General features: G+C 39.1%; 1 protein-coding gene across 3 annotated transcripts in view; it reads left to right on the forward strand.

Moving 5' to 3' along the window:
- Positions 1-24295, forward strand: part of LOC126425034 (CWF19-like protein 2) — a 188145-nt gene that overhangs the window by 86270 nt on the left and 77580 nt on the right. For all 3 annotated transcript variants that reach the window (XR_007576250.1, XR_007576249.1, XM_050087942.1), the window contains exons 7-9: positions 11288-11475; positions 16340-16448; positions 20866-20931. Coding sequence is in view for 1 of the 3 variants with exons in the window: in XM_050087942.1 (XP_049943899.1) it covers positions 11288-11475; positions 16340-16448; positions 20866-20931 (363 nt within the window). In the remaining 2 variants the exon portion in view is untranslated. The remainder of the gene's footprint in view (positions 1-11287; positions 11476-16339; positions 16449-20865; positions 20932-24295) is intronic.

Below are 24295 nucleotides of genomic sequence, written 5' to 3' on the forward strand. Positions count from 1 at the left end.
AACACAATTCTCCCGTCGTAGAACCAGTTTCAGTATGCTCTGTTTGTAGAAGTCAGTTTTGTTGAAGTATAACCATCTTTGTACTGAAACTTCCAGACAGATTAAAACTGTGTGCTGGACCGAGACTCAAACTCGGGACCTTTGCTTTTCGCGGGCAAGTGCTCTACCAATTGAGCTACCCAATCCTCACAGCTTCAGTTCTGCCAGTGCCTCATCTCCTACCTTCCACACTTTCGCAGAAGAGCTTCTGTGGAGTTGGGAAGGTAGGAGATGAGGTACTTGCAGAATTGAAGCAGTGAGGACGGGTCTTGAGTCGTGCTTGGGTAGCTCAGTTGGTAGAGCACTTGCCCGTGAAAGGCAAAGGTCCTGAGTTCGAGTCTCGGTGTGGCACACAGTTTTAATCTGCCAGGAAGTTTCATATCAGCCCACACTCCGCTGCAGAGTGAAAATCTCATTCTGGCATCTGTGTACTGCAGATTTCACTTGTGCACCTGTCGCAAAGCATTTGCCAGCCAAGAGTTTCTTCTTGGTACCAAACAGATGAAAGTCCAAAGGTGCAAGTTCCAGACTCTATGGTGGATAGTGGAGCATGTCCCATCTAAATTTGGCAATTTTCTGAAGAACAGAAGCACCAGCATGGGAGTGAGCATTGACATGAACGAGTTTGACACCATCAGCATTAATGTTGTGGCGTCTGTCATGAAGGACATGACACAATTTAACCAAAGTTTTAATGTAGGCTGCAGAATTCACAGTAGTCTCATGCTCAGCAAAGTCCACCAGTAACATACTATGCATATCGCAGAACACTGTCACAAGTAGTTTCCTAGCAGACTGAGTCACTTTGAATTCTTTTTTTTTTTTTTTGTACTGAAGAACCAGCATGTTTCCTCTCCATAGAGGCCTGTTTGGTTTCAGATACGTACTGTTATGCCCACAACTCATCACTACTGATGATTCTGTACAGAAGACGATGCCCTTTGTGGTTAATGCATTAAGTGATCGTAGCTTGTCATAATTTGTTGTCCCTTGTTCTTGTCTGTCAGGTTCTTAGGCATCCAAAGAGCAGTAATGTTATGAAATTCCAATGTGTCGTGAACAGTATCTTACACTGCACTGCAGAAAATGTTGAATTGCTGTGATAAGGTTCACCATGCTGCTCGTTCAAAATTGCTGCCTCAATGGCTCCGACATTCTTCAGGCCCACAAATATCGAACTGCATTTCACTGCTCTTCACAAATTGATGACAGTAACATGCATTCCAATTTTGTTTTGTAGTTCAGGCTTCTCTTACTAGGGCTGCACATGAAAACAAAATACCCTACATTGTGCAAGCTTCACTCTATATTGCTGTGAAATTGCAACATTCCAGTTGCAGTAGAAGAGGAGGAAAAAATTATTGTGTGTTACTTTCTGATCATCCCTCGTACAAAAGCAGTACGACCTTTTGTACCTAATTTCCATCAACATAAATGTATAATCGTTGCAGGAAAGATAGTCTTTCAACCTCTTCACTGAAAAAAGAGAGAAGTGCTTGGTGGACCCCTCGTGTTTGCACTGCTCAGCCATCTAGATTTGGTTTTACATGATGTTCCTGAGTCACTCCAGGCAAATGCCAGGATGGTTCCTTTGAAAAACACACAATCAATTTCCTTCCCCAGCTTTTCATATTTCAAGCTTGTGCTCCATCTCTGATGACAGCTTTGGCATGTGAAACTCCTTTCCTTAAGGCTGAAGTTTTGCACACCCAAAGCAACCTTCAGTGATATTAAGGTATAGATGTCATAGTGTGGTCAGTCAGCAGTGCAGAGGGTGGTACAGCGTGTTCATCACAAACTGAGGCTCCCCTGCAGAAATGGACTGTTGTGATCAAATTGCCAGTGTTACGTGTGTGATAGACAGTGCCGATGGACATATCACAGCAGTTTGATGCTTTAACCCTTTTGCTGCTACAAATGTGCTCTCTGCATTCAGTCCTGAACATGGCTTTTTTGTGGCTTTACTGCTCGCCAATGATGATACCTGTACTGAGAAACAGTTTTCCAGCTGCTATGAAATACTTATCGTCCAATTTTAAGAAAACTATTTGCTCAAAAAATTTGATTTTTGGAATCTTACAGTCTGATATCTTCACTCAGTAAAGGACTGATTTTCTTTTCGCTATTCATTATAGTTATTCTGCTGCATCAAATTTAGTTAAGCATTGTGCATTTTTTTAAATAGTTTGCAGAGGTAAAACACATTGCATGTCCTTTGCATATGGTTGATTTTTAGCTCATACATAGCAGTGTATGAAGTGTAAATAAGATATTGAAGTTTTATTTAAAATTGGGAGCTGTATATCATCTCATTACATTGTCACATTATTGATTTTATATCCAGTGGATGGTCGTATGTGATGTGTCCATTTTCATCCCTGTGAATCAGGAATTACGTGGTCATAACAATTGTCATACTCCATGATTAGTTCAAGATATCCAAATGAGGGTTTTTGCAAATGATACAATGCAAAGAGGCATATATGTTGTATGATAAATAATCAGAACTTTTCTGTTCACCACCAACAGCCTTTGCTGCAGTGGTAACACCAGTTCCCGTCAGATCACCGAAGTTAAGCGCTGTCGGGCTGGGCCAGCACTTGGATGGGAGACCATCCGGTCTGCCAAGCGCTGTTCATAAGTGGGGTGCACTCAGCCCGTCCTTTGTGAGGCAAACTGAGGGGCTACTTGATTGAGAAGTAGGGCTCCAGATTCGGAAACTCACATAAGGCCAGGAGTGCGGTGTGCTGACCACATGCCCCTCCATATCCGCATCCAGTGAGGATGACATGGTTGGTACCGTTGGGCCTTAAGGGCGTGTTCGGGAGGAGTTTAGTTTAGTTTAGTTTTCTGTTCACCGAGTTATGGCAGTAACTCGTCAGCAGCAGAGACAGATGGGCAGCTTAGGACACATGCAGATGTCAATAGCGGTGTAAGAAGACCCAAGCAACTTGCATATACTTGTCCACAGCATCTTGGGAATGGCACAGCAGGGCATGTATATATGTCCATATATACATGTCATGGTAAATGCAGACAGTGTCCTGTAGTGTGTCTTTCCCCTGCCACCTCTTGAAAGACGACTGGACTTCTAAGAAGTGAATTTTTTTCTCCTCATCCATTAAATGTTGAGTGCGCTTAACGGTCTTTCACATTCACACTAATTGTGGAGATAATAAAAGCACATTAAAACGCAATGCTTTCTTACATACTTGTATATTAATGAAAATAATTATGGAGTAAATGGAATGATTCAGTGAATAGCAGAAGCATCAATTTGTTGACATGCACATAAGACTGGAAACTTTGATTGCTTTTGAACGAATCTTTTTTCGAGCTAGAGCCAGTACACACACACACCCGTACAACTGTATTGTGCCAGTTGACTAAACAGTGCCTGTTGATGACTTGACTCCCCTACTATTATTATTTGCTGTCTAGCAGAGCTTTCATTACCATTTGTATATTCCAAGTTTTAACTGAACAGTTTATTTGTAGTGGTATGTGTGGGCAATTCCAGCCTATCATTCTGTAATGAAAGTATCTGTACTTTGGGTTTTGCCAAGTCTGTTAAGGAGCAGATGGTGTTTCCATAAAAAATTTAATCTGTTTTTCCATAAAAAAAGAATTGCATAATATGAGAGTGGATAACCCAACTGCAAATTATGATGGGAGGAAAACACTCAAAAATACTCATAAGTTGAATGTGTGGAAGGCAGAAACAGTGAGAGAGCATCTCAGAAAATGTAAAGAACTGCAAGGAACATTTTCCTTATGTGGCCCTGGTAAGTGTGCATTCTACCCAGATCTAATGTTAGAGGATGGATTTAATGAATATGTACAATTTGTTCCTAAAGAGCAGTAAGCTCCAGCTCTTGAGTTGGTAATGAGCAAAATGCTGGTTTCTGTAGATTCTTGATATGCTGACTGTATGAGGTATTTTTACTCAACTAGTACAACATGGGCATGGTCCAGTATTCCTCAAAATTCCAGTGACTGTACAATAAGAGTCCAAACTTTTTCCCTTCTGAAGCAACTCTGAAAGAGCAGCCCTCAGAGACTAATCAGTATCTCAAAAGGTTAGACACCTTCCTTCTTGCAAAACAAACAATGTTGTGTTGTGCAATATAGAGACGTACGTTTTGCTCTCCCATCTGGCTGGTGATAAAACAGCTGTTGCTGAATGTTGCATCTGTTCAGGCAATTTATGTAGTCCCACCAACTGTCCCTCACTTCCCAACCTGCTTCCTGGCTTTTATTCTATCTGTGGTGAAAAAGTCCAGATTAAATTTGAACAAATCTAACATTGTTGAGAGTAAACTGCCTTGTATTCACCATAGACCTGGCAATTCTCTTGAGAAACGCAGAGACAGTTGTGGGGCAGATGAACTTGCTGAATGAATGAGCCGAAAAAGCTCACCTCCAAATTTGTTTTGAGAAAACAAAGTACATAACTGACATCTGAACAGTCTCACATCACCTAACAACAGACTGCAATAAAATAGAAAAAGTGGACAGTTTCAGATACCTTAATGAAATAGTACGGATGAAAACTAGCAAAACAGAAGCCGATGCCAGCAGGAAAGAGAAGACACCCACTACTTTTCAGAGAATGCACACTCTGTATGAGACAGAGTCAAGACAGTAAAAGCTAATCAAATCCAAATGCCTACACGGGAGTGAATGCCTCAAAATGACGGGTGGCTGGACTGAAAGAAGCTGAGACTGCTAGCAGCTGGCTGTACCACTGGACTATCTTACAGCACCTCCTTGCCATACGTAAACTTTCATTATTATTTTTGTTTCCTCTTGTTATTTCTGAACAAAAATGCACATTCATTGGAACTTGCAAGTTCTTGCCTAAGCAGGAAAATTAATCCCATTTGCAATTTATTAAAACAATATTCAATGTTATTTCTACAAAATGTTTGGGAACAACCGTGACAATTAATTTTGACATATGTATTTTTTTCTGGACACAGCCCAGTAGTTACTGTTGGAGGCTATTGTCTTCTAGCAACTTCACTTCCATGAAGACCATTGCTAAATTCTAATAGTATAAATAGGTTGTTCATTTAAGTATTAATTAACGGTTTCATCACCATTTAACTTTTCTTCAAATTTAAGTTTTATTACATTCACCTCAATACATTTTTTGCTGTTACTCAAGAACGATTAACATACAACTCTTCACCAGAAACTTCTCGCTACCACTGTCCAAAAGTGTGTGACAGCCAGAGATGCACAAGGTCTGTACATATCATTCATATTGTCTTAAGCACAACTGATTTACAAAGTATGCTATGTGATCAAAAGTATCGGGACATCTGGCTGAAATTGACTTACAAGTTCGTGGCACCCTCTATCAGTAATACTGGAGTTCAATATGGTGTTGGCCCACCCTTAGCCTTGATGACAGCTTCCACTCTTGCAGGCATATGTTCAGTCAGGTGCTGGAAGGTTTCTTAGGCAATGTCAGCCCATAGTTCACAGTGTGCTGCACTGAGGAGAGGTATCGGTGTTGATTGGTGAGGTCTGGCACAAAGTCGACGTTCCAAAATACCCCAGAGGTGTTTTATAGGATTCAGGTCAGGACTCTGTGCAGGCCTGTCCGTTACAGGGATGTTATTGTCGTGTAACCACTCCATCGTAAGATGTGCATTATGAGCAGGTGCTTAATCGTGTTGAAAGATGCAGTCACCATCCCCAAATTGCTCTTCAACAGTGGGAGTCAATAAGGTGCTCAAAACATCAGTGTAGGCCTGTGCTGTGATAGTGCCACACAAAACAACAAGGGGTGCACTATCACTCCTCCACCCATGAAAAACATGATCACACCTTAACACCACCACCTGTGAATTTTACTGTTCGCACTACACACACTGGCAGATGACGTTCGCGGGCATTCACCATACCCACACCCTGCCATCAGATCACCACATTGTGTACTGTGATTCATCACTCCACACAACATTTTTCCACTGTTCAGTCATCCAATGTTTATGCTCTGCGCACCAAGCGAGGCATTGTTTGGCATTCACTGGCATGATGTGTGGCTTATGAGCAGTTGCTTGACCATGAAATCCAAATTTTCTCACCTCCCCCTTTAACTGTCATAGTACTTGCAGTGGAACCTGATGCAGTTTGGAATTGCTGTGTGATGGTCTGGATAGGTGTCTGCCTATTACGACCCTCTTCGATTGGTCTCTGTCAGTCAACAGACCAGGTCGGCCTTTATGCTTTTGTGCTGTACGTCTCCCTTCACGTGTCCCTTCATGTTTCGAAAACAGTGGACCTAGGAATGTTTGGGAGTGTGGAAATCTCACATACATATGTGTGACACAAGTGACACCCAATCACCTGACCACATTCGAAGTTCGTGAGTTCTGCAGAGCGCCCCATTCTGCTCTCTCACAATGTCTAAGATGTCTAATGACTACCTTGGTTGCTGATATGGAGTACCTGGCAGTAGGTGGCAGCACAATGCTCCTAATATGAAAAATGTATGTTTTTGGGGTTGTCCGGGTACATTTGATCACATACTGTACATAATGTACCTTTCATATAACTATTTGAAATGTTTCAAAGTTGCAAAATGATTTAACTTACTTTTTTTGCATTTGAATGAAATATAAAAAAGTTGACTGAGATATTGTAGAACCACACATTTGTTAAATGTGTAATATCTTATCTCCGGAAAATATAAATGAAGAAATTGGTACAGCACACCACGAAAAGTCACAATCTGAACTGACCAATTTTGTGACATTGGGATTAATGAACAGACCTATACTCTGGGTCAGGAAACTCAGTGCTGAACTGAATGAGACCCCAGACAACATTAGATTCTAATTACAGTGAAACCTCTATTTTACATTTTCTTGCAGTCCAGGCTTAAAAAACGCAAAATTGAGGAAAATGCAGAATTGAGGAAATAAAAGCCCCAAAATATGACCAAAGACACGTGTAATTCGTGTATATGATTAAAGATCATAATCCTCTACAACACACTGTATTAAATCTGTACAAGCAAAAGAAATTAAATGTACAGTACAGTATTTATACAATAATTTGTGGTAATGAATTTCAACAGTTCCTTAAAAAAAAAAAAAAAATCACAGATGTGTAACAGAAAGTAAAAACTCGCCCAAGAATTGAAACTGGTGTTTGGGCACAAGGAAATGGAGCTATTTTCTGGGCACAAGGAAATGGAGCTATTTTCTGACATGCTACAACCACAAATTATATTTCAAAACATGCATTTTTGAGAGATGCTCACCCAGAAAAAAGAAAAAAATTGATGAACATGATGAATTAAACCAGAAACTGTGAAGTATGGTGAAAGGTGATGTAAGTAATCATTTGGTAGTGTGTGTTTTCATTGTGTACTCAATGGCAGTGCAGCGTACTCTGGTGATGCGAGTGCAGTAACCTCTAGTGTATCCAGCAGGCAAGTTCATTTTGCATGTGTTAGAAGCTCCGTTTATACGATTGACTTTCTTGTCTCGACTGACTACTGAAGACAAGTGAGTCTACTGCAGTGTCCCTGGCATTTTATTTCTCTACTGCATCTCATCTGTTTTGAGTGGTCATATTTGTTTACACGTCAAGGACTATCCTTTCTATGGAAAAATCGAAATGTAGTAACAAAATGAAGGGAAAAGCAGTGACAGTAGAGTTTATTAATGACCAAAGCAGAAATAATAGTGGGAGTTCTCATCAGTGATCGTGTGATAAATTGTTCACGCACCAGAGAACTGAAAAAACACGAAAAGTGTAATCCAAGCATTTCAGATCGCATAAATTTATTTGATTGAGAAAATATATGCTTGCAAACACATCAGGCAGTATGTAGAACACAGTAAATAGTGCCTTTTATCTTTATGCCTTATATATTTTTTTTTTTTCTAGGTGCCAAATAACAATGAAAATTATTTTTCTCATCCAGTAATTCTGAGTTTTTCATTGCTGAAATAATTTTTATTAAAACGTGTTTGTCTATTCATGTTCTTATTTATACGCAGTGTAGGTTCTTTCTCTGTAAAATGTTAATACTTTTTGCTTTCAAATATTTTGTCTTTCTTGTAGGAGAACATCAATAAGAAAAAAATACCAGGACCTCATGTAACTTTTCAGTATGCCACAAAAACAAAGCAAACAACAAAACAAAAATTGAGAAGACACGAAATCACAAAATCCATTACTATAATAGGAGTGAATTCGACCAGAATAGGTTGTAACTTCCAGTGGTAGCAGACGCCACCATAGTCCCTTTTCTCTGTGCATGCACAGCATGCTGCATGCTCGGTAATTTGGAACTCCACACTCAGCACAGTCTATAGGTCATTGACATCATAAACACGTGTGTGATTGTTGGTTGCTGATTTAAATCCCTTTTGCATGACCAATTTTCCTGTCTCAGTTGACTACTCAAGACTAGTGGATCTACTGCAGTGCCCCTGGCATTTTATTTCCATACTGAGTGCTGTCTATTTTGATTGGTCATTTTCGTTTGCACGTCAGCACCAAAATTGGCGGTGTTCCTTGAGTTGTCTGCTATGCAGTTTGGCATTTGAATGGTGAAGGTTGGGTTATGAGGGACTACCTGTTTTTATGGAAAAATTAAAATATACTAACAAAATTTAGAACTCTACACTCAGCTCAACATTCAGCATTCACATCTTACACACATTCGCTTTGTGGTTGGTTGCTGATTTACATGCAGGCACAAAAGGCACATGATTTTTGAGTAGTCAGTTTTTACCAGTAAGTTGTTAGTATAAAACTGGCTTATACTGTGATGTGGTGGCAGTGCTGGCTGTTGGGGGACATAACAAGTCACCAGCCAATAAGAGCTCACTGGCTAGAAATGGCCTACATTTTCTTGATTCTGACCGAGTACGTTTTGTCGAGCCTCAGTGTTTGAATTTAAAAGACTGGTGACTGTTATTGTTGCTGAATCCGGTACATCGGAAATAGATGCAAGAAGACGAGACTGAGTTATGAGTGGCGCAAGAAAAGGTGGCGGCTGGCCCCCTTCGTGTCATGTATTGGCTCAGTTCAGAACACTTCACGTCAACTGTCCTGTTTTTATATTGCTGCCGCAGCCTAGCAGTAGTTGCGTCGTAATTGTGCAGTGAAGCTAAACGTTGCAAGATGCGTTGGCAGTGCCGATAATGGTTATGTCAGTATTTCCTCTCACATATCCCCTTTCTTCAGCAGCCTGAAATATTCCCTTTACTCTGCCACCACCTGCGGTGCAAAGCATCTGTCTTTTGTGCTGATTATAACTCATTAAGTCGCATCAAATGTCAATAGGAAGAAAATGGGACAAAGTCGAGCAAGACATTGAGTAAGACTTTAGAATTAACGTAAACCTTGGTAGAAATAAATATAAAATCGGGGAATTTCTAGCATTGATCTTATGAGTTTTTCACAAGGAATACGAATTTCTGGCATAGAATTTCAGAAAACATAAAATTGGATAACATAAAATCAAAGTTCCATTGTATTTTCATATCAATTACTTAGATTCAGTTGGTAGTGTTTTACCATTCATTGCCATTTAGTATAAAAAAGCAAGTGTAATAATATTGCTGTCATGTGCTCCATAACACGTTGTCACTATCATTGGCCTCCACAACAGGAGGTAAGAAGAACCCTGGCGCTATAGACTTTATATTTATTACAATATTCTCACACAATTTTAGCAGTCATTGGGCAGTCTTAATAAATAGCAGATTTATTGTTGCTGCAATAGAAAATAATGTGTTTTTTTTTTTTTTAAGTTTATTTCTTTTTTTCCGCTTTTAAAGGGATTTATTTGGCATTTTTCCTAATTATTTTTGTTGCATTCCAATAGGATTTTCTTCTTAATTTTGATTTTTTTGTATTTTAAATGCCGTTATTCACTGATCGCGAATGATTACGTCGACTGCCATTGTAGAATACGAAACTAGCTGCTGCATGGGAAGGCTCTGTCTCCCACAATTGCCCAACTCTGTTGCCTCGGTGGATGACTGTTTCGGACATAAGTTTCCATCTGCAGTTTATTTTTCTCCTGGAACCCTCTTACAATCTCCAATGTTTTTGGATATACAGGAGAAAAATAAACTGCAGATGGAAACCTGTGTGCAAAACTGTCAGCCACTGAGGCAACATAATGATGCATTCATTTCTGCAAAGTAGTTAGGTCCATCTTCAGCACTGACGATCTCTGCAATCAGGCACGATCACGAAATTGCGAGATGTTCCATGTACAATCCGTCAGCATACAAAGCCACGCTTGCTGCTGAATGGGGTGTCCTAGTGGCAGGCGCTGGCAACTATAACTTCAGTGCTCTGTAGCATCGTTGGATGATGCTCCTGGACACAGATTCCTATCTCAATGTGTCCCTCTAGACACACTCCACAACCTGTCAAAGTTTGTCACAACATTTCTGGAACATCCTGTATTTGCAATTTCGTTTTTTTTATTGTCTAGTGGAGTCAGCCCAAACAAATACCGCTCATCACATCTTTCATGCTTTGTCCAGTGTGGATAGAAAGCATTGCCATATTTCCTGCTACAAACAAAATTATTTTTAAAGTAGACTTTCAAGCGACCGCTCAGTAGAGCGGTCCGATATTAGCCCAGTGCGTTATTCGTTTTACCGATATGTATTAACTGGGGCAGTAAAACAGGAAGAATAACCAGTACTACATCAGCAACAGCACTGACCTGGCCCGTGCTGACTCCTACCGCCATCCCGCAACAATGCTGCTCAAGCACTGCCAGAGCACTGGTTATTCTTTGTGTTTTACTGTCCCTGTTAATACATATAAGTAACACGAATATCCCACTAGATTAATTTGAGATCGCTCTATCAAATAGGCTTGTAGAATTCTGTTTTAAAAATAATTTTGTTTGTAACGTGAAACAAACCTAAGCTTTGTGACCTCACTAGGTGTTGTACGTGAAACGTGATGAGCAGTATTTGTTTGGACTGACTCCAGCTACATATTTAAAAAAGTAAATTGTAAATATATGCTGAAACACCACAGAAAGTGCACCTGAGACTCTTAGGACAGACACCCTGTATGTTGTCACGTTTAATTACTGGGGCAGTATACATTCTCATACTAACTGTATCAGCTATATAAAAGTAGCCCCATCAGAAAATATTCTGCAGCTGCCGGTGGTCAGTGTGTAAGAATTTTGTAATATTTTGTGGGACATGTGCACGCGTTGTGTTCTTCTGTTACACAGGAGCTCGTATCTCAGCTGCGAGCAAAGCTGGACGCAGCCCGTGCCTCTCGCAAAGCTGGCGACGACGACAAGCGTGGCCGAGAAACGCGGGACGAGGAGGAGGTTGTGGTGCTCACCAGGACAGATGCCAGGGGCAATGTGCGGCCCGCAGCTGCCCCCAGTTTCGCGCTGGACAGGGAGGCCGACCTGTATGTCACGTTTCCTCCTCCTCTTTTGTTTAATAGTGTGCCTGCAGAATCATTTACAGTGCTGACTACTACGAGGGTTATTAATTCAAATGTTTGTCATACTATGACACCTGCTTCATTATCCCTTCGTCAAAGAATGGTGCTGCCTGGTGCATCAGCCAGTTGCTGGCAGCATTCTTCAGCTCATCATTGATAGTGAAGTGCTGAGTAGCCAGTTATGTCACACGTTACTCTCACCAAATCTTTTGCCAGATTCCTTTGCTTGAAATTTTTGGTCTTATTGGAAGAGTGAGTATGCAGCCGCATTTTGGACTGTTTCTTAGGTTCGTGATTCACATACTTCACACATGCTTCATTCCCAGTCACAATCCTATTCAGAAATTCCTTCCCCTGTTCAAGGTAGTGCTGAAGGAATGTCGAGACGGAACCTGTTCTATCTGTTTTGTGGACACGGGTTAGACTTTTTGGTAACCACTGTATACAAAACTTGCAGTAACCTCTCGGTGATGGTGTTAACACTAGAACCGACAGACTACACCTATCTGACCCAGGCAGATTTTTCTGCAAGAGTACACTAGTGTTGAGTAAGCCTTTCATTGCAGCTTTCAGTTAACTTTCATAGAGGCCAGTACTTGTTTCATAATTCGTATTTGTTTGCAGTTTGATTTTGGATGTGGGAACAAACATGTACTAGGTCTGTGAGACCCAGGCTGTCCATTTACGTTGGCTTTTTCTGCTTATGCAGTTTTCTTGTTATGGTGACTGTGGGCAACAAAACTGCTTGCAAACAGCTTGGCAGCGTCCCCCAAGTGAGGAAGAAATTGAAAAACTGTTATTAGAAAGTGATAATGGCGATTCAGATCTAAATCTTACTTTTGTTCCTGAAAGTGATCATGACAGAACATGAAATGAGTGACGGAACAGCTGAACAACAAATAAAGTTGTTATTCCTGCCAGAAATGAGAGTTGTTTCACTAACACTAATTGAGATTCTCTGTCATCTCGTGTGGCTGGCTCTCATCCCTCTTCTAGTGAATAGTCACCTCACTATTTGTCGAGAGACGGATGAACTCGCAATGTAATTACACATTTTCCTGGTCTCAGTGGGGAAGCCAAAAAAGCTAACACCATTGTCAAGGCCTGGAAACTGTACATTGACAATGATATGCTCGATTTAATAACAGAGAGCACAAATACTTACATAGATTATGTAAAATCTCTTTCTAAAAGTGACCCAAATGTAAGAGAAACTTGAAAAAAGAGGAGTTCAAGGCATTTTTGCATCTTTTGTACATTTCCGTTGCTCTTCACGGAGGCAAAGTGAGTGTGGAAGAATTTTGTGACACTTGTGGCACAGAAACAGAAATCTTCCCTCCAGGCGTGTTGCTGTGACCTTTTTAGATGTGTTAGATTAGATAATATTCACACGAGAAGAACGTAAAAAAAAGTGATAAGGTGGCCACTGTATGTAATTTTATGGAGGGATTAACAAAAAACTGCACAAGGCATTACACAACAAATGAATACCTCACACAAGATGAAAAGGTTTGGAGACATTATTCATTCAGAAAGTACATTCCCTCAAAACCTGGAAAGTATGGGATCGGATTATTTATCGTAGCAGATGCTACAACATACTGTGTACAGAATTTGGAAGTATATGTGGGACAGCAGGATTTTTTCCAAGTGAGTAACGGAGCTGATGATGTGCTCAGACTTGTAGAGCCGCTGAAGGGAACAGGACATGATATTATCCTTGACAGTTGATTCACAAGCTACACTCTTCCCAGAAAACTTTTCACAGATTATAACCTTACACTTGTTGGAACAATGCACAAAAATTAAAGAGAAATTCCTTTTAAATTCCTGTGTCACAAGAAAAGAGAAATAAATTCATCCTTATTTGTATTCAGCAACAATTTTACATTGGTGTCATATGTGCTGAAGAAAAATAAATGTGTAATTTTGCTATCATCAATGCATGCAAAGAATAAAATTAATGAAGAAATAGGTAATTTGAAGAAGCCAGAGATAAGGGTTGAATGGAAGTGGTTGATGTCATGTCTTCAGAACATAATGTTGTAAGGCAAACAAGACATTGGCCATTGTGCATGTTTTATGCCAATTTGAACATTGCTGGATAAATGCATTTGTAGTAGAAAGTCAACACAGGACTGAATGTTTCAAGAAGGCTGTTTCTCAGGCAACTGGGTTGGGAACTAATAAAACCACACATGGCACAGAGAACTAACCAGAAGAATCTCCCAAGAAACATTCACTAGCTGGCAGCACACATATATGGGATTAATATTGAGAAGAAAGTTGTTCCAGAAGGCAAACAAGATCATTATTATACATGCAAAGATAATGAAACAAAGTATATTTGTAAAAGTTGTGGAAAGTGGCTGTGTCTGTCCCATTCTGTATGTCTTACAAAGATTGTGCAGAAAATACAGATCATTAAACTGTATACCATAATGAGTGACAACCATTTTTTATTAGATCATACTATGCACAAAAATTCTAATATTGTGTAATAGTGTTTGAAAAAAAAAAGTTTTAAATGTTCAAGAAAATTCAGATTTTCACTGGAATATACCCGTATTTTTAAAGAAATGTGTGGTAAATTTAGTATATTAATAAACAGCAAAAGAAGTATTTTTGGCCCTGCTGTTGAAAATTTGTCGTACTTATTCTGGAACATAAGGAAAATGTTGGATCTGTCAGACCCATCCCGTCCCTTGGTGCTGTTTTCTCTCTCTCTCTCTTCCTCCTCCTCTTCATCTTCTTCTTCACTTCCCCCCCCCCCCCCCCAACCCCCAGCCAGTCGATTCTAGAGGGGTATGTCTTCAGACAGTTTGGAAGTTGTGAATTGACATTCCACATCCACAGTTTTTGCCAAAGTGTTGCTTGAGATCATCAATCACATCGGGATGCCATCCTCAACCACTTTCATCTTGCACATCTGTGTGACCAGCTTAGAATTTTGCTTACCACTCCCTCACAACACTGTCACTCGTAACCCCATCCACATGCACTCGACACAGTCAGTGATACATGTCGCTGCCATTGACTCCTCGTGCTTGCAGGAAGTGAATGACAGAACATGCCTCTCAGGCGGCAGGAGATGCTGTAACACTGTGTATTTCAGTCGCTTGCTGCTTATACACCGACGAATGAAACAGACAGCTGACTGACTCAAAATGATCTTCAAACCATTTTTTCCAACCATACAAGTGTCATGAAGCTACAAGTATTTGTTTATTTTTAATAGCCAATCAGTGGTTAGTTTATGAATAGTCCTCTTATAAAAAGATGTACTTATAGAAATAACACCATTTAATCCTGTCACATATAACATACTTCGAAATATCAGACAATGGGAAATCCAGGCTGGAATAATGACAATATTATGAAAAGGATAGACTGTTTCTCACCATGTAGTGGAGGTGTTAAGTCGTAGACAGGCACAATAAAAAGACTACTAAACAAGTAAGTTTTCAGCCAGAAGGCTTTCTTCTGAATTACACAACATACACCCACATTTTCATGCAAGCACAACTCACACATACATGACCACCGTCTCTGGCCCCTGAGAGCAGACTGCGAGCAACTGCGCACGATGGGAGGAGCAAGCTGGGCATGTGCGGTAAGGAGGAGGCTGGGGTGGGGAGGGGGAGAGATAGCAGGATGTGGGTGGGGGACAGTAAAATCCTGCTTGTGGGAGCATACAGGCATGATATGGAGGTAGGGTAGGGCAGCTAGGTGCAGTCAGGAGGTTAGCTGGACAGTCGGGGTGAGAGGGGGGAGGAAAAAGAGAAGTAACAAGGCTGTGAGCTCGCTGTGGAATGTAAGACTGTGTAGGGAGGGGATAGGTGGGTGAAGGACAATGACTAACGAAGATTGAGACCACAAGGGTTACGCGAACATAGGATATATTGCAGCAGGAATTCCTACCTGCGCAACTCAGAAAACCTACTGCTGGTAGGAAGGATCTGGATGGCACAGGCCGTGAAGCAGCCATTGAAATGAAGAATGTCGTGTTGGGCAGCGTTCGCAGCAACTGGGCGGTCCAACTGTTTCTCGACCACAGTTAGTCGGTGGCCATTCGTGTGGTCAGACAGCTTGTCACGTCACACCCACGTAGAACCCAGCACAGCGGTGGCACCTTAGCTTGTAGTTCACATGACTGGTTTCACAGGTAGCCTCTGGTGGGATATGTGATGCTTCTGACCAGACTGGAGTAGGTAATGGTGGTGGGAGGATGGATGGGACACCAGATGAGGTTTAATGTTGTCCGCAACAAACAGTCTTTTCTTCTCATCTCACCCTATAAGTCTCCCCTGACTCTGGGTTCTGTGTGACTTTTCCGAACTCAACTTGTTTTCTAAACCACGCCAGTCCTTTTCCTTCACCTCTCCTAAATACCTTTATACCCGTGTTCTCCTGCTGCCACTTGGTGAGTAGATGTTTTATCTGTCCAAGTACATTATATCTGGTTGGGTTGCATATTTTTATTTTTATGATGTGTTCTGTATTTTTGAAGATATCCTCACTATGAATCTATGGTACCAGAGGTTTATCTATCTGTGTACATATAGTATGTATGCACACTATATTGTTGATCTCTTACATATAGCCTGTGTCAGGAGTAAGTGTTGACGTCTTTAGCTAATAAAAATTATGTTTTGCTTCTGGATTTGCTACGTGACTGTTAATATTCAGTTGCCAGAAATTTTGTAAACTTGTTCGGTACTTCTAGCAAGGATCATTCTGAATGATCAGGCACAACTTTTTTCTTTAAAAAATAAAATAAAATGAGTGGCAGTCAAAAGAAAGTGTGCATTGTGAATTTACTTTTCAGATGGGGAGGTCGTCGAGGCAGGAAGGCGAACAGGAAGAAAACACACGATTCCAAAGGACAGCGTGTTCAGTATTTTGCAGACGACTCTAAATTCAGTCTGCAGGACCTGGTTAGTCAGCAAACAATTGTCTTTGCCCTCTTTGTATTCCACACTGGAAATTTCCAAATGCTGTGAAGTATAAAACAATTTTGACCCATCTGTAGCGTTTGTAGCTATGTACGTACTGTGCCAGTCAGGTAATCACGAGGTTGCTACTTCGATTCCCAATAGATGTAACTTTTTTTTTTTTTTTACTTTTATTTCAGTTCTGTATTTATTATCAATGTGAAGTGTTAATTAACAAATACTGTATCATAATTTTGTAATAAAAATAACATCTTTAATGTTTTATCATTAATCACATGGAAATGCATAATTCCCGATGGATGGATATTTTCTAATCTTATTGTGACACTTCAAGCAATAGAAAGTTCCAGTCTGAGCCAATGCAATCATTGTAACACTCATATGGGACAAAGGCCAGATGGATGGGTTCTTGTCAGCATAATGCTGTCTGTAGAGTTTCTCTGCCTGAGTACCATTACACCTACTTCTAACCGCAATAAAAATTATGGTGATGCATTTTTTAATGAAAGACTATTTCTACCATCATATTGTTTGAAATCGCTACAGTACTACACTATACGTACGTGGACTGTAAATAAAAAAACATTATTACAGTTACTGTTTTGCTAACTTACATTCTCCATAGATGATAAGTATTTGAACCATCCCCCACTGGCCTTCAACTGAAGATGATGACTGAATGACGGGTGTGCATTTCCTTGTTTTTCCATTTGTTTTTTGCTGCTCTAGAAAGTGGATGAATTACATCACCCAGGTACCTGCACAGTATGTTAGTACATGAGAGTTAGTTTTGTGTCACATTTTTAATAATGTCGTATTTAAGTGATCGGTACCCTGTGATACTATTCTGAATAGATCTTGAGGCAAAGAGATGGATTACTGAATAAAAAAATTGTAGGATGCTGTTCGAAAGCAGACTGCTGCTGTTCATTTCTTACTAAATGTCAAAGATACAAGAAAGCACTCTTATGGTATTCATTGTAGAGTCCATGTTTACCGGAAATTTTTTTCTTGTTTTGGTCCACACTATCTCCTCTCAAAATATGGACAACAAACAAACTGCAGTAGGAGGGAGGTGTTTCATGGTGGCAGAGCTGAGCAAGTGCTCATAGCTTTTAAAGGTATGAGTGAAGCCCATGTGTACTAGACATTTTATCCTTGTATTGGTGTGAGGAACCTGTCACCAAGTTTGTAACAGTATTTTTGAAACACCTTGAATATCAATAATAATCATTTTAACACTGTGTTTCTATTTAAACATAATTTCTGGAAATAGAAAAGTATTTTCTTTTCTTTGTGATGTTTCACATTTTTGTACCAAATTTTAATGCTTTATTAATAATAACATTTTTGTACAATTACTAAATAAAAATTAAAAATGTATTATGTTTAGTAAAAATTATAGTTACAATATATTTTAGTTGAAATTTCTGTTTGATAGTAAATAGAGACTTCAAATAAAATTTTAAAAAATGTTGTTTCTAACAAGAATCGAACCTTGTTGTTACAAGCTTGGAACTCTGTGCATCCAGCTACCAATAGCTCTAACAGAAAGCTCAAAATTGTTTTATATTTAACAGTTTTCAGAAATTATAAGTCAGTTTCTGTGTGTGGTGTTTTTTTTTTTTTTTTTTTTTTTTTTTTTTTTTTTTTTTTTTTTTTTTTTTTTTTTCTCTCTCTCTCTCTGAGAAGTGCATCATACAGCTTTAGGGGACCAATGCTGGGGAACTGGTCTTCAAATTCTATAAGAATGAAGAAAATGTAAAATAAGGTCTTGTAAGAAACAATTCTGCACTGTAGCTATACAATTTTATGTTAGAAATTTGAATCGTGGCAGGGATAGAAGACATCACAAAGATAGTTGTACATTTTCATTGCCTGTAATCAGTGCCTTTTAAATATCATAATCCAATATGCTTTTTCCTGTATTAGTTGGTTTTGCTTGTACCTTGGGATGCCCCTTTTTTGGGAGGGAGGCAAAGACCAACAATCTTCACATCTCAGTTAATAGCGACCTTTCATTTCCATTTAGGCCACGCAGATGATTGTGCCATCGATTATCATATAGTATGCAGTTTTGATCAGAGTAGGGAGGCTACTTTTGGGGCACATCCTTATTGCTGAAGATGGTCTTTCCACACTTTCTCTGAAATGGGACAGGCAATCAAGTTAGGTATGTGGTATTATCTGGTGGAGAGTACACTCTTCTCCACACATTGCATGTATAGCCACTCCTGCTTTCTTCTTACTGGTTCTGTGGTAGTACGATATTAGGTTACACGAACCAAGATGAGTCTGTTCAATTTAAAAGATTTACCTCTGATGATCCAATATGCACTGGTTCTGTTGTAGTACAGTATCAGGTTACACGAACCTAAATGAGTCTGTTCAGTTTAAGTGATTTCTCTATGATGCTCTAATCTGCACAGGAAGACTGCCGACAGTCCATCTATCCTTTCCTCTTATGCATACGAGGATTTCATATATTTCACTAATGAAGTTTTTGATTTCAGAACGAGTGTTCACTCTGCAACAGAGTGCATACTGGTTTGAAGCTTTCTGGCAGATTGAAACTGGGTGCTGATCCAGAACTCAGAGCTGGGACATTTGCCTTTTATGGACAACTGTTCTATCGACTGCTATCTAGTCATAACTCATGACACATCCTCACAGGTTACAGCACACAGTTTTAATCTGCGGGGAGGTCTTCAGGCTTCTGTTTCGTGGAATACACTAAAAGCATATCCTTTAATACCAGTGGCTTTGTCCATCCTGCCACATATTGTTTTGTTAGAGGCTTCAACTGTAATTATATTTATTCTGCAGCTCTGACTTTTGGATTCAGTTGCAACCGAGCAAGAGGCACTGCATCAGTCATATTTGTGTGTGAACGTCCCTCTCCCCTGAGTGATTTTGCAACCTATGTGTTGACACATTCCACAGAACACTTCGTCCAGAACTTGTTGTACCACTCATAGAGTGACGCAATATTCACACTAGTGTGAGGAGCATTCTTAGTAGTGTGGCTATTGTCATTCTCAATTGTGTGATTGAGTTTATGATACAAACAGTTACATCCACCCATTATATTATTACATGATCTCCTTTTCCAACATCCTTCCCCAAAGCACCTGAATCACAGGTGACATCTGTAATAGCTGCACTTGGGTGAAAAATTATAGGTACCTTGTAATCAAATCCCAAAGAATTCTGAAGCAGTTCTGACATTTTCATCCTGTAACTACTACCCAAAAACAATACCTCCTTGTTTTTCTTAAAACTTTTCTTCTTACACTTAGTTTGTAACTTAAACTCTGTACTTCAAACTGTTTCAGAATTTTTAGGGATATCAGTATGCTTTTGTTCTGAGTCTCCGAAGCAATGAAGCCATTGGAGACAGCCAAGATGAGCTGCACTTTTTCTGGTATTGTGCAGCAGTAGGCATAATAACTGCACCTCCGGAAGTGACCAACACCATTAATCATGTAGAATGTATTGATGACGATGATGATGATAATGAGGTCCCATACTCCAAGGAGCGTAGGAGACAATGTGGGAGACCCGCACCGCCGACTAGACAAGGTGTAGAATATATTAGTCATCTCAAATAAAAAATCACACTGACATTCCTCACATTGATGATTCTGCAGCTATTTGCGCCATTGTCCATTACGTCAGTTACGGTATTCTGTTAAAAAGCTGTATTCAGAGGTAAAGGAATTTCTAAATGTGAGTTTTTGATGAATTTGCTCAAAAATGAGAATTACATAATGGCATTTGCACTATATAATTTAAATGTAGATTTTGGTCTCATATACTGTGCACTATAAAATGTGTTTGTAACAGAAAATCAAAATTATGTGAGAAAAATAGCTTTATTTATGAAAGAATATTAAAATTATTTACAAAAATTGCATCCACACAATTTGTAAGAGCAATTATTTTATCTTACACTTCAATTAGTGATGATTTTAGAATAGATGCACAAGTTTGCTGTCCTAGAAATGGAGGATAGGTTAGTTCGCAGCTGTTCCACAGTCAGAAATGGAAATAATTTGTTAGTCAGATTATTTTCATCTAATAGTTATGGGAATACTGAAGCTACACAAAACTAATAATTCCACAAAATTTACTGGTATTATTATAAAACATGTCTTTTTTGTACAGTGTTGTTATATTTATTGTTACATGTAATATCTCCTAGTGGCAGATATGCTAATATTGATATAGTTGTATGTGCTCTAAAATTAAACTTCTGTGAGTATGATATTGTATCAGCAAAGTGTTTCCAGTTTAATAATTTTTCTTGTGTTGCAGAAGTTGTATCACTTGCCACATTTTTTTTGTGAATGTGTGTTCATAAGAAGTTCAAATCTACGATTGCTTAATTTTGTTTCAGTACCAACGCGAGAAATTCGTCTCTGCGGCAGACCAGCAGGCAGAGTTTGTGAAGCTCTCAGCAAAGGTAGTTATCATGTGCACTATTTTGTTTAGCCCAGGTTCATAACTTAAATTATACTACAGGTGCCAGATGTATATGTTATATGGCTAGATCTCAGTATGAATATGAAATCACTCTAGATGGTACCTGGCTAATTAATTTTTATTTATTTATTTATTTATTTATTTTTACTTCCCAAAAAGACATCAATATAGTTCTTGAAAGTGGAGGTGTGGCTCCAAAGAAAGTAGTATTGAACATAAATAAAAAATTTTTTTTTAAAAAAAACTGAAGTGCAGTGTCCATTTCTTAATTAGTCACAGTTTATATTAATTTGAAATTAATATGAAAGGTGGAATATTAGAAGCTTAAAAGTGCAAAAAATGTGTAATAATAATAACAATAACATTGCCAACAGTGGTAAATTTATGTAACATTCAGAAAGAGAGGTGCAGAGGAAAGATGTGCAAATGATAACTTATATAGAAGTAGAATGTTTTGAGACATTCAGTTTCATTATGACAGAGTTGAGGGCCATTAAGCACCTAATCACCCCCCACCCCTACATGTAGCTGTTACCTGCTGCTTTGCTCGTGTGTCAGTAGTTTTATTATGATGAGTGATGGTGAGTAAGCAAGCTAGTAATTTTATGACATGTCTGTGGATATAGAGGTGTAGAGACATAAGTATAAAAAAAGTACATAATGCCCATAGGTACATACAAAATGAATGTGTTTCTATTATTTTTCTGTATGTCACATCCGACAGCATGCATTACATTTTCTAATTATATTTAAAAAATGCCTTGACTCATTACATTCATGCAGAAGTGGAGATTTTAAGGATTTTTCTGGCTCACCTAGTATTGGATATAGGATTTTGCCACCAGAGCAACACGTACATAGCATTTCTTCCTTCCATTTTAATGCCTACATTTTTTATTCATCCCTCTAAGATGACTTATTTATGATTGACATATACAGTTAATAGATCATAATCAAATGTAGTCTCCCCAAAAGCCTCTTACATTCCACTTGTAAAGGCTTTAAACGATGACGTCATTGAGAGCCTTCAAGCATCTTGGAAGCTAAAATGTGATGGGCATGTGACTATTCTACTGCCTCTGTTCCTCCAAAGCCTGCCTGATGTTCTGCATCCAAGTTTTGGTGGACATGAGATTTGTCTGATATTTTTGGGTTTGACTAACTTTTGCAGCTTGATATCTCTTGGAACTATGCGCTAAATCGGAACTACATTTTCAAGACTTAGTAATAGTTTTAAATATGATTCTCAGGCTTATCGTCTGATTTTATTGTTGTATCTTCACCAAAACTCTCCAGTTATGCATCCAAACCACATGCACAATAACATTTCATTTGCACTGTCGCAGACTAATATCTAGACTCTAAGAGGCATCAACCAACATGCCAGTGTTGTCTGTATGCCGCTCACATATACCACATTTAAAAATGTTAGTAATACTCAAAAAGATACAGCTCTCTAAATTAGTCTATGGTCTTCCTCGGGGTTCCAGCTGTCTCCAACCAATCAGTTCAGCAGTTGAGTTGTTAATGCGTAACAGAGTGAGTTACTTTTGCAGTTAATAATACTGGTATTAGTATGGAAGTGTGGATTAAACACGAAGAGGATTGTAGAAACCTTGTATTCATTACATTGAACCATATTATGTGGAACATATCAAAAAGTACCACGTTTGTTCAAAAAATTCTGGAACTTTATCCACAGAATTTTTCTGCACATACTTTTCACCGATTGTGTATGGTCGCCTTTGAAATACTCTGCTCCACAATTGATACACCGCTCCCAATGTTGGTTACACTTCCAGAAACAGTAGTGGTACGCCTCTTGTTGGATTTCAAATTTTCTTTTATCTCGTCTATCCAATGTCCAGGTCTGCAGAGCATGGAGGATGAGATAGCAATAGTCACACATCAACTGGGGTGAATGTGTGGGTGCATTATTGTGAGACAAGAGCCATGAATTGTCTTGCCACATTTTAGGCTGTTTCCTTCTCACATTTTCTCGCAAAACACCCCAATAGTATCATCGATTAACGGTTTGTCCCTATGGCACGAATTCATGATGAACTAATCCCTCAAAGTCAAAGAAAACTATCAGCATGGCTTTGACATTTGACCGGACTTGATGAGCTTTTTTTGAGTCTTGGAGATCCATAGTGGAGATTGGAACGTGCTCTCAACATCACAACTGTAGGCTCATCTCTCATCACCACTTATGATTCTCTTACGGAACATCTCATTTTCGTTTGTGTGATCCAAAAGCTCTTCACAGATTGTGAGCAAAGGTCTTTCTGGTCTTGGCTATTGAGCCACCGGACGAACTTGGTGGCAACATGACATATTCTAAGATGCTGTGTTAGGATTTCATGACATGATCCAACTGAAATGTTTCATTCTTCTGCAATATCTTGGACAATCAGTCTTCAATAGGAACACACAATTTTGTTGATGTTTCTGACATGAGCATCATCGGTAGATGTTGAAGGGCCATTTTCAAACCATGTGAACCATTTGTAACACAGAGTGCAACATTAGCCCCCATCACCGTAGGCTTACCGCATCATTTGCTGTGTTTCTGTAAACGTTTTCTTGAGAGTCATGCAAAATTTAATGCAGACGTGCTCCTCTAACTCTGCTATCTCAGAATTCACAAACTGTGCAACACAATGTTCTACGCAATACAGCACTGAACAATAACTAACAGGTATACAATGAGGAAACTTTCAGCAGTCACACATTAAACACAGGCATGTGCAGGGATGCCAACCGCATTTCACTGCAACACACCATTGGCGTGAAATAATGAATCTTCTTGTATTTTTTGAAGAGACCTCAAATTCATCTTTTGGATTTGCAGCTCTTGTATTTGTTCTCCCATGTTTAAAGTAAAAATTTATTAGATATAAGTTCCATCTTTTATGAAAAACACTGTTTCTTGTTTCCTGAAGATATATCGGCATCTCTGTGCAATCATCAGTGGGTTTTGTTTATTGAAAAAAACAGTGAAAAGTGGACATATTTTAGGTTGCCATTGATCTAACAAAATGAGACCTAAAGACAGTTTTTGTTCACACCTTGATTTTACATTATACAGTTTTGCAGGATCTTCTGTATGGTGACCTGCACTAATAACTTGTCATCTGCAAAATCAAGGTAAGAATAAAAATGAACAAAAACTGTCTTTAGGCCTCATTTTGCTAGGTCAGTTACAACCTAAAATATGTTCACTTTTTACAGTTGTGCAATAAGCAAAACCTATTGATGATGATGGCACAGAGGTGCTAAAACATGTTTGGGCAACAAGAAACAGTATTTTGCATAAAAGCTGGAATCTATATCCAACAAAT

Source organism: Schistocerca serialis, chromosome 10 (genome assembly GCF_023864345.2).
Source record: "Schistocerca serialis cubense isolate TAMUIC-IGC-003099 chromosome 10, iqSchSeri2.2, whole genome shotgun sequence".
Classification (NCBI taxonomy): Eukaryota; Metazoa; Arthropoda; class Insecta; order Orthoptera; family Acrididae; genus Schistocerca; species Schistocerca serialis.